The sequence below is a fragment of the Heteronotia binoei genome, chromosome 15 (genome assembly GCF_032191835.1).
Source record: "Heteronotia binoei isolate CCM8104 ecotype False Entrance Well chromosome 15, APGP_CSIRO_Hbin_v1, whole genome shotgun sequence".
NCBI classification, from domain to species: Eukaryota; Metazoa; Chordata; class Lepidosauria; order Squamata; family Gekkonidae; genus Heteronotia; species Heteronotia binoei.
The window spans coordinates 58,904,843-58,916,413 of record NC_083237.1 but is presented as its reverse complement, the minus strand read 5'-3'; the positions used below and the strand labels follow the sequence as shown (position 1 = coordinate 58,916,413).

General features: G+C 46.0%; 1 protein-coding gene across 1 annotated transcript; it reads right to left on the bottom strand.

Annotated features, from left to right (window-relative positions):
• Window positions 1–2,398: 2,398 nt before the first annotated feature.
• LOC132583635 (uncharacterized) lies at window positions 2,399–10,570 on the bottom strand. Its single transcript, XM_060255254.1, has 5 exons — window positions 10,537–10,570; window positions 8,361–8,500; window positions 7,534–7,711; window positions 5,242–5,315; window positions 2,399–2,657 (listed from the first exon to the last, which is right to left on the bottom strand). The coding sequence occupies exons 1-5, from the start codon at window positions 10,568–10,570 to the stop codon at window positions 2,424–2,426; spliced, it is 660 nt and encodes a 219-aa protein (XP_060111237.1). The 3' UTR covers window positions 2,399–2,423.
• Between the last annotated feature and the right edge of the window lie 1,001 nt (window positions 10,571–11,571).

The window sequence follows — 11,571 nt, the reverse complement described above, 5'->3', positions numbered from 1 at the left end:
TTCTAATGTGCCCATGGAGTGGGGTTGGTGAGGATAACCGTGCCTCCTGATTTCGATGAGCCACCTCTCTGTTGAGGGCCATACCACACTGAAGAGATATACAACATACACCGTCAGAAAACCAAACTGCTGTATAATGTCAGATGTCAATGGTAACAACTCTGAAATGTAAACATATATAAATAGAAATATGGTTTCAAATATATGCACTATGAGGGCTGGTGTGTGGGAGTAGGCCAAGTAGGCGGCCACTTAGGGCGCCATGGCAACCCCTCTTGCCACGCCCTGTGCTGCTTCCATCCTGACTTTGCCGAGGTGTCCTGAGGCTCGGGAGGCCTCGGCAAAGTGTGGGGGTCGTGGCAGCTAGTGCGCTCTAAGCACGCCTGCTGCCCATCTGGACTGTGCCAGGGTCTCCCAAGGCTCAGGAGGCCTCGGCAAAGTCAGGGGTGGGGGGGTGGCAGTGACGTCATTGTGACATCATCAGCGTGCCAATTAGCAATGGGGAGGTGGAGAAGCAGGGTTCGGCTTGGGGGCACCGACACCCCTAGCGCTGGACCTGTGCGCTATACCACATAAACTACAGCCTGATGCATGTGGAGTACGTTTAACAGTCACAACATTCGCTGGTGCCAAAATATAGGAGTAGAAATTCTTCGTTGAGAATATATTCTCACTAACAAAGTCTCTCACAAGATGTACAATATGCCAAGGACCAAATATAACTTGATGACCTCTTTAAATCTATTAAAGAGATCGACCACAGCGACCTGACAGGGAGCCACGGATGTCTTCAAACTTTTTTCCCCAGAACTGCTTCATTGGTTTTCTTGCGGTGCATATTGTATATCTTTAAGGCTTAGTCTGCAGCAATCCCATTTTGGGCTTTGTGCATACCACGCTGAAGACATCTGATCTCAAAGTTAAGCGCAGGTGCCTGACTGGACTCACTGGAGGACCAGCTTGGTGTAGTGGTTAAGTGCGTGGACTCTTATCTTGGAGAACCGGGTTTGATTCCCCACTCCTCCGCTTGCAGCTGCTGGAATGGCCTTGGGTCAGCCGGAGCTCTCTCAGAGCTGTCCTCTCAAGAAGAAGAAAAGGAGGAGATTGGATTTATACCCCGCCCTTCACTACCCAAAGGAGTCTCAGAGTAGCTTGCAATCTCCTTTTCAATCTATAAAGCAAATCTCTTCTTCTTCTTCCCCACCTTTCACTCAGAGTCTCAGAGCAGCTTACCATCTTCTCTGAAAATAAATGGTGCTTGGAGCAACAGAGAAGCCTGAATTCAACCTCAGCTCCAAAACTAAAGGAATAGCTCCTATGGGATTTTCACAATTCACAATTCATGTTTCTAGCCCTCACAAACACAGAGATGAGTCTGAAAGCGCAACAGTCAAAGCAAGAGAAATCCGAAACAAAGACACCCTAATGTATTCATTTATTTAGAAAATGTATATGCCGCTTCTCCGGAGGCCTGCTCCAGGCGACTCACAAAATGAAAATACAATAAAAATCATACAAGCAACGGCATAAAATTATTTTTAAAATGATTATAAAGAAGCCATAGAACAATATTCATCAGTAGTGAAATGATATCAGTAGAATAGTCCTTAGGACAGAAGACCGTGTTGTTAAAACCAACCACCGTACATGTGGAATTCCTCCTTTAAAAGGAGAATTGTTGGCATGGTACCTAAAGGCCAATAGTAGGGCTGCCAAGTCCTCGGCGTCCTCCAGCGGGGGACCTTTTTTGTGTAGTTTTTTCCGCTCTATCGTACCATAGAGTTTTCCCTCCCAAATTGCTAGAGCGTCCAGGAAAACCATAGCGTTTTCCCGGAAATGCCTAGAGGAACTGGTGCGCAACATCACCTGCGCGATGACGTCACCCGCGAGGGGTATAAATCTGCATTCTTCTTCGTGACTTTTTTGGTAGAAAAACCCCAGCAGGAACTCAATTCCATATTAGGCCACACACCCTGATGTCACCATTGTTTCACATAGGGCTTTTTGTAGAAAAAAGCCTAGCAGGAACTCATTTACATATTAGGCCACACCCCCTGACACCAAGTCAGCTGGAACTGCATTCCTGTGCGTTCCTGCTCAAAAAAAAAAGCCCTGGTCTTCTTCTTCTTCTATCTAAGATGGAATCCAGGGCAGGCATCTGGGCCTTTTGTGCATGCAGCTCACAAAGATGAATCAGGATGGTGGACCATGGAGTTTAGGAGGCAGAAGAGACAGAAGACCGCCCCATAGCAACTGAACATCCAATAACTGGGCAGCGGTCTTCCCTTCCGCCAGTAGAAAGCACCAGCCAGTCTGGAAGAGGGAGAAAGCGCTAAGCCTCGGGATGGCTTGTTGCACCTTTGCCCCGGTGACCCCCTCTGCAGGGGAAGGCAACCTTTATGGAATCTGTTTTCGTTCCTACTTCATTCACTTAAGATCTGCAAGGCATATAAGCTTGAGTACAGAGCAGCCAGTTCGGAACGTGCTTCGTTGTTCCACAGGCAGGTGACAGAGCCTGCCACGGCTTCGGAGTCCAGCCCGCAGATCTGCAACATCTCCGAAGCTACAGCTGCTTCTTCATCTGTCAAGGAAGGGGTGGGACTAACGAAAGTGCTTCCTTCTTCGCCAGAAAGAATCCACTCCAGAACACCAGCCGTCTTTAACATCAAAAAAGAGAGAAAGTATGACAGGATTATTTCACACATGCTATTCCCCTCAGCACACAAGCGCTCCCAGATACTCTTCGGGTACACATTTGGACAGGAGTCAAAACCTTATCTGTTCCCTTCCACTAAACAGAGGCTCCTATGCCAAGCTTTATGGTTGAATCCAACCAGACATTCTGCTGGTGAAGAAGGTGGGAAGGGTCCCTATGACCACCAGGAAAGCTATGTTGGTAGGGCTGCCAAGTTCCCACAGGGGATGAAGGATCCCTCAGTCTGAAAGGCCCCAACCCACCAGCAGGGAGCACACTGCTGGGGGGATCCCCGCCCCCAAAGAGCCCCATCACCACGTGCCATCCCCGGCGCAATGACATCACCTGGAAGTGATGTTGTCATGCTGGGGATGCTCTAGGATGCAGTAAAAACTCTATGGCACCATAGAGTTTTACTGCAGATCCTAGAGCATCCCTGCTGTGACCATAGAGTTTTATCATGAGTCCTAGAGCATTCCCGGCATGATGACATCGCTTTTAAGTGATGTCATTGTGCCGCACATACAAAGTGTGATGAAAGAACAATCCCCCGCTGCAGCAGTGGAGGGACGTGGCAACCCTATATGTTGGGGATCATATTTATTATTCAACTTTTCAGTAGTTTTCAATTCTATTTTGCCACTTTGTATTTTTAATAGTTGATTGTATGACAACCACTTTTCTTCACCTGTCTCAGCTGTTATTTTTATTACTTCTGCTGGCACTATCCATAACGGTGTTCTCTCATCCCCATACTTCTTATATTTCATCCAAGTATTTAGCAAATTATTTCTTATATAATGGTGAGAGAAAAAACCATCCATCTTTTTTTCCCATAGTACATATAAGTGTGCCAGCCAAATTTATTTCCATGACCTTCCAACGCTAAAAGATTTTTGTTTAACAACGTCACCCATTCTTTTATCCACACTAGACAAACTGCTTCATGATATAATTTTAAATCTGGTAACTGGAATCCTCCTCTCTCTTTTGCATCTATTAAGATTTTCATTTTGATCCTTGGTTTCTTCCTAGCCCACACAAACTCTGAAATTTTCCTTTGCCATTTATTAAATTGTTTACTGTCTTTCACAATCAGAATAGTTTGAACCAAATACATTATTCTTGGCAAAATATTCATCTTAATTGCAGCTATTCTGCCAAGCAACGACAAATTAAGTTTATTCCATTTTATCATATCTTCATCCATTTTACACCATAGCTTCTCATAATTGTTTTTAAACAAGTCAATATTCTTCATTGTTATCTCCACACTCAAATATTTTACCTTAGAGGTAACTTCACATCCTGCTATCTTCTGCAGTTCCTTTTGTTTGCTGACTTGCATATTTTTACATAGAAGTTTTGATTTTTCTTTATTAATATACAGTCCCGCCAATTCCCCATATTCTTGTATTTTAGCTAACAACAAAGGTGTGACTTGTATGGGATTTTCATTTATAAACATTATATCATCTGCAAATGCTCTATATTTGTAAGTAAATCCTTTTACTTTTAATTCTTCTATTATCTTCTTGGATTTGCATCAGTAAGATTTCAAGAGTCATTATAAACAACAGTGGGGAAAGCGGACAGCCTTGTCTTGTACCTTTGCTAATTATCATGTCTTCTGTAAGATCTGCATTTATACATAACTTTGCACGTTGTTCAGTATATATTGCTTTTATCATCCTTATAAAGTTTCCCCCCAACATTTTCTCCATTACTGCAAACATAAAGTCCCAATTTAAATTATCAAATGCTTTCTCTGCATCCGCAAAGAATAATGCTACTTCCTTTTCTGGATGTCTTTCATAATATTCTACAATATTTACAACAGCACCTTTTTCATCAAAAAGATTCTAAAACAATTCATCAAAAAAAGAAGAAGCCCTAATTGTAACTATAAAGGGGAACCCATTTCTCCTGCAATGGATCAGGAAAACCAAACAAACAACTCCAGTGACCTCTGTGCTAGGGTTGCCAATCCCCAGGTGGGGGAAGGGGATCCCCCGGTTTGGAGGCCCTCCCCCTGCTTCAAGGTCATCAAAAGGGGGGGGGGTGTCTTCTGGGCACTCCATTATTCCCTAAGGAGATCAATCCCCATAGGGTATAATGGAGAATTGATCTGTGGGTATCTGGGGCACTGGGAGGGCTGTTTCTTGAGATAGAGTCACCATATTTTCAACATAGCATCCAGTGACTCTCCCCAGAATACCCTCCAAGTTTCAAAAGGATTGGACCAGGGGGTCCAATTCTATGAGCCCCAAAAGAAGGTGCCCCTATCCTTCATTATTTCCAGTGGAGGGAAGACATTTAAAAGGTGTGCCGTCCCTTTAAATATGATGGCCAGAACTCCCTTTGGAGTTCAATTATGCCTGTCACTATCTTGGTCCTGGCTCCACCCCCAAAGTCCCCAGATATTTCTTGAATGGGACTTGGCAACCCTGTTCCGTGCATATCCGTTTGATGCTGGATGGAATGGGAGTCCTTTTATTAGTCTTCTATAACTACACTCCAAAGGAATTCAGCAGAAAGAGCCTCACCATTTCCAGATGCTTGGCTATTTTCTTCTTCTCCAAAATGGCCTCCAACAAGGCCATTATCTCGTAGTCCAAGTCTGTGAACACAAATCCCAAAAAGTGTGATCAGTAAAAGCGAATAGTCATACATAGAGCCAGGGCTTTTTTGTAGCAGGAACTCCTTTGCATATTAGGCCACACCCCCTGATTCAGCCAATCCTCCTGGAGCTTACAGGGCTCTTAGTACAGGGTCCAGAGATAGAATTCTAGCAGGGGCTCCTTTGCATATTAGGCCACACCCCCTGATGTAGCCAATCCTCCAAGAGCTTTCAGGGCTCTTAGTAGAGGGTCCAGAGATAGAATTCTAGCAGGGGTTCCTTTGCATATTAGACCACACACCCCTGATGTAGCCAATCCTCCAGGAGCTTACAGGGCTCTTCTTACAGGGCCTGCTGTAAGTTCCAGGAGGACTGGCTACATGAGAGGTGTGTGGCCTAATATGCAAAGGAGTTCCTGCTACAAAAAAAAGCATGACTGATACCTTTGAATGTGGTTAAGTCTGAGTATATTCAATGAGAAATCTCGAGCATCCCTAACTGGCACTGGGTAAGTCAGCAGGTTTGGACACCAAGACTTTCTCTGAAGGAACTACAGATCCCTTGGGTTTTCTGTTTATTTGTTTTTGAGCCACAGAGCAGCGGAAAACGATCTGATGTACCCTGGGGTTGTTTTGCCGAAAAATAGGTGGTGGAGCTCATTAGCATAACTCATTAGCATATGCCCCCCAGCCAAAAGCAACACAATGCAAGAAAGGAGAGCCCCGGGCAAGCAAGGCCTGCTTGATCTGGCTAGAGATCCAGCCAGCCAAGCAGGCATCGCTTGCCTGGGACTCTCCTTGGCCGCCCCCGCCCCAGTCAAAAGACCAGCAAGCCACTCGCCGCCCAAACTCACCTAAGAAGTGGAGAAAGGGTGGGATGGGCTTCTCCAGGGGTTCATGAGGGCTGTGTGACAAAGCCCCTGGTGGTTGGCTGGCTGCCCGTTCTCCTAATGCCAGAATTTCAGCCACAAGGCTATGACTAACACTGCTCCCCCCTGCAGTAAGTACTCGCCTCTCCCCATCTCCCACTGGACCCAAGTTTTCCCAGAAACTAACATTGGGTAGCTCTAGGAATTATTGGAAACTTTATGCTTTTTCCACAGAGTTTCTGGTGATTGCTAGAGCTACCTAACGTCACATCTGGCTTTCCCTTGGTAGTCACATAGCAGGGCACACACTGCTGACCCCTCACCTTTGAAGCAATCACTCATCCTGTAGCTGTGCTAAGTGGTGTTAACCAGCTGAAGTCGTACCAACTGTTGAACGGTGGCTTCTGGCTGTGTTATTGTTGGAGTTGCGACCCTCTATTTTATGTATTATGTTTATGAGATATTTTAAATTTATTGTTTTATTTATTGTTATTGCAATGTTTTAATGCTGTAAGCCGCCCTGAGCCCGCCTAGCGGGATAGGGCGAGGTATAAATCACAAATTAAATTAAATTAAATCCTTGAAGCAATCACTAGTTACCAGGAACGCCTGGCAACCCTATTGAGAACATAAGAGAAGCCATGTTGGATCAGGCCAATGGCCCATCCAGTCCAACACTCTGTGTCACATAAGAACATAAGAGAAGCCATGTTGGATCAAGCCAATGGCCCATCCAGTCCAACACTCTGTCTCACATAAGAGAAGCCATGTTGGATCAGGCCAATGGCCCATCCAGTCGAACACTGTGTGTCACATAAGAACATAAGAGAAGCCATGTTGGAACAGGCCAACGGCCCATCCAGTCCAACACTGTGCATCAGACAGTGGCCAAAACCCAGGTGCCATTAGGAGGTCCACCAGTGGGGCCAGAACTCCAGAAGCCCTCCCACTGTTGCCCCACAAGCAACAAGAATGTAGAGCATCACTGCTCTAGACATATGAGAAGCCATGTTGGATCAGACAAATGGCCCATCCAGTCCAACACTTTTTGTCACACAGTAGCCAGGGGTAGAATTCTAGCAGGAGCTCCTTTGCATATTAGGCCACATACCCCTGATGTAGCCAATCCGCCAAGAGCTTACAAGGCTCTTTTTTGTAAGCTCTTGGAGGACTGGCTATATTAAGAGTGTGTGGCCTAATATGCAAAGGAGCTCCCGCTAGAATTCCACCCGACAGTAGCCGAAACCCAGAGGCCATCAGGAGGTCCGCTAACAGGGCCAGAACTGAAGCCATTCTTCCAAGACCCTGGGAAAGCAAGAAGGATTAACCAGCGCCAAACATCTGCCATACCTTCTAGAGAGGAACAGAGGAAATGCACAGGTTGCCAGAGATCACAGCTTTCTTTTCTGTCAGTAGTCTGGAAGATCCCTAAGTGGGAAAGGAAGGTTTCCACCTGAGGCCTGAGATCTTCATTCAACAGCTCCAGCATGGATCGATTGGCAACATCTCCAGCCAGGGAATGCTCCAGCTGAGGGGGTTGGGATTACAGTATTTGAGTAATTTATACAGACAGCTGGCAGCAAAAGCCAGAATTATTTATCCCGGATAAATATTTGTTGCTAAGTAGCAAAGGCTTTTGGGGACATACACAGCAGTGCTAGTGTGGGGGGTGGCGCAGTTAGTGTGTAGCAAAGAAGCAGGACATTGGGCGAAAGCAATACCGTTGATGAAGTTTTCCCAGCATAAGTATTCGAAGTGAAATTAAACTGGAAGGGATTCAGCCTTGGGTCCTCCGAAACAGTGTTGGATTAAACCCTGTGGAGGCCCCTAGGCAGTTGGAATCTTGGGGGGACCCTCACAAATTATCTCGGAGTCGGAGTGCACACACCCCTGCCCATGCCCCCCACTGCAGCCACCTTCTCAAAAGCCCCTTTGACAAAGCTGCAGGGGAGAGGCAGAGAGAGGCAAACTTCAGCAGTCTGAAGTGGTACAGTCTACTCTGCCACCTCATTCTGATGCATGTGTAGAGCCCTGCTTAGAAAAGAGAGTGAATAGAAAGGACAAGTGCAGCTCAAGGGGGAAGAGGAGGAGGAGGAGAAGCAAGTCCAGACAGGACCAGAGATCTGGGCAAGGAGCTCCAAGAACGGGCCATTAACCAGCTGAGAAAGAGCACATACCACTGATTGAACAGTGGAAGCGACGTCTTCGTCTTGCAGGAAAACCCCAAAGGACTCCAGAAACTGACTCTTCAAGGCCCGGCTCAGGTACCTCAGTGGCTCATAAGTCTCTTTGACTGCGTCTTTCACTTGCTGGACAGCTACAGGTCAGCATTACAAGAATTAGCATCTTCCTTGAGACAGCACTTTGAATAACATGCATGCCCCTTAACCTCGTTTCATACAGGACAGAGTTGGGCCAGTCCACTGAAATCAATGGGTTGAGGCTGGAGTAAGTCTGCCAGGGATTATGCAGTTCAACACCCATTTGGGAACACCTTGCCTATGGCCAACTTCCTTCCTTTATTCCCCTCCCTCCCTCCCTCCTTTCCTTCCTTCCTTCCTTCCTTCCTTCCTTCCTTCCTTCCTTCCTTCCTTCCTTCCTTCCTTCCTTCCTTCCTTCCTCTCTCCCTCCCTCTTTTTTCCTTCCTTCCTTCCTTCCTTCCTTCCTTCCTTCCTTCCTTCCTTCCTTTCCTTCCTTCCTCTCTCCCTCCCTCTTTTTTCCTTCCTTCCTTCCTTCCTTCCTTCCTTCCTTCCTTCCTTCCTTCCTTCCTTCCTTCCTTCCTTCCTTCCTCTCTCCCTCACTCTTTTTTCCTTCCTTCCTTCCTTTCCTTCCTTCCTTCCTTCCTCTCTCCCTCCCTCTTTTTTCCTTCCTTCCTTCCTTCCGTCCGTCCATCTTGTGGCTCTCTAACATCTGATTCTCATGTCTTGCAGCTCTCAAATATCTGATGTTTATTCTACGCGGCTCTTACGTTAAGCAAGTTTGGCCGCCCCTGGTTTAGACCGACAATGATGTACGCTCAAGAGAATAGTGAGGAGAAGTAGCAGCACTTCCTGGACTGTACCACTTCTTTTTGCAGGCAAGAGATTCCATTTTGGGACTGTTGAGCAACCATCTCTTGATAAGCAGAAGACAGTCTTTTCTGCCTTCTCATTTTCCTTGCTTGTATATTCCTGTTGTGCGTTGGCTGTACGTCTGGCATATCTCCCTACAGATTTAAACTGCAGATTTTTACTACAGATGTAAAGTGATATACTAGACCACTAGAGAGACCAAACATGTGGAACAGGGGGAAAAAACCATGCACATAATAGGGCCACGCAAGGAAGGAAAATTATAATGCGGAAAAGCCCAGCTGATAGCTCAGACTGCAGAGATGATCAGGGCTTTATTTTGTAGCAGGATCTCCTTTGCATATTAGGTCACATACCCCTGATGTAGTCAATCCTCCAAGAGCTTACAGGGCTCTTAGTACAGAGCCAACTGCAAGCTCCAGGAGGATTGGCTACATCAGGGGTGGGGGTGTTGCCTAATATGCAAAGGAGTTCCTGCTACAAAAAAGCCCTGATATTTCCTCCATGGAAGTCAACAACAACAAATGTACTGCCAAATAGCTGGGAATGTATCTTCAGCCCTGGAATTGGAAAAGGCAACACCCTCTCCAATGTCATCTCCCACCTCAGCTGGAGGGAAATAGCAGAAAATTGAAGTTTTGTAATTTGAATTGAGAGACTGTTTTTAACTAGATTTCACTAAATCCAGATAGAGCCTGAACTAGTGTAGCAGTTAGAACATCAGACCAGGATCTGGGAGACCTCAGTTCTAATTCTTCTTCTACCATGAAGCATAGTAAATTTGGGCTCCTCCTCTCTCTTCAGGGCAAACTTAGGAGTAGCAAAGGTAACTTTCTATAGTAGAACTAACAGCAGTTCTCTTGGGTCTGTTTCAGGTCAGGAAAATGGTGCAGGGGGAAAGATTAAGCCTCCTCACTCCACATGCCATTGTCCTGGTCTAAATTAGACTCCAGCACAGTTGGGAATTATGGGTTTTTCTGCATTCTCATTTTCTTGTCTGGTGTGTTTGTGTTCATTGGGAGGGTTCTGTTCCATATTCTTTTGCTCCCTCTAGCGGTTGATTCAATATTACATCGCTTGACGTTCGGTTCAGCAGAACAACCTGCGGTGTAATATCGAATTGGCCGCTAGAGGGAGCAAAGCACCTGTGAAACAGAAAAAAATCTCCCCAAGCAACAGGAACACACAAGTCAGGAAAACTGGATTGCAGGAAAGCTGTAAATTTCAACACAGAACATACAGTGAGCCTAATGTGTGAATAGGCCTCTGGCAAGTCACTCACTGTCACTCACTATCTGCAAAATGGGAGCAATCATCTTGACTTGCTTCACAGCATTGTTGAAAGAATGATAATATTGCATATCTGAATTAAGTAAATACTAAGCACCAGGGGTGGAATTCTAGCAGGAGCTCCTTTGCATATTAGGCCACACACCCCTGATGTAGCCAATCCTCCAAGAGCTTACAAGGCTCTTTTTTGTAAGCTCTTGGAGGATTGGCTACATCAGGGATGGGTGGCCTGATATGCAAAGGAGCTCCTGCTAGAATTCCACCCCTCATTGTTTTCATGATCCCTTACCTGTCAGCGAAGAGCTAAGCTCATCCTGGAATGCTGAAGATAAAAGAGAGAAAGAGATCTGGGTTTGAAAACTGAAACAAAGAGTGTGTTGGATTCATGGACCTTCTCCATTAGCCTTGCTCCCTGGGCAGAAGGAAATAATTGGATCCAGCCACTCACTCTCTCCGAAGCAATAAATGCAAAAATACTGAATGCCGATTGTTTACTTCCGGCATTTGACCCTTCTTTGCATAGCTCCAGGCAGAGCTTTTTTTTGTAGCAGGAACTCCTTTGCATATTGGGCCACACACCCCTGATGTAGCCAGTCCTCCTGGAGCTTACAGGGCTCTTCGTACAGGGCCTACTGCAAGCTCCAGGAGGATTGGCTACATCAGAAGTGTGTGGCCTAATATGCAAAGGAGTTCTTGACACAAAAAAAGCCCTGGCTCCAGGTGAGTTCCATCATTTGAAAAGTTAGAAGGAAAAAAAATGTAGTAGGAGGAAGTCAGTTTGCCAACTCTGGGAAACTGACACACCCCTGCCTGCGCCCCTGTCCCTGCCCCCTACAAGGGGGCCTTTAAATGGGGGGAAACTGCTTCTGCTGCATCTCTACTAGAAGAAGAAGACCGTAGATTTATACCCTGCCCTTCTCTCTGAAGCAGAGTCTCAGAGCGGCTCACAAACTAAACAATCTCCTTTATCTTCTTCCCCCACAACAGACACCCTGTGAGGTGGGTGGGGCTGAAAGAGCTCTCAGAG

Coding starts and splice junctions, on each gene's coding strand:
- LOC132583635 (XM_060255254.1), bottom strand. CDS start 10,570: ATGATTGCTCCCATTTTGCAGATAGTGAGTGACA. Junction 8,501..10,536: donor TTTGCAGATAGTGAGTGACA/GTGAGTGACTTG, acceptor GCTGACCTGTAG/CTGTCCAGCAAGTGAAAGAC. Junction 7,712..8,360: donor CTTCCACTGTTCAATCAGTG/GTATGTGCTCTT, acceptor CAACCCCCTCAG/CTGGAGCATTCCCTGGCTGG.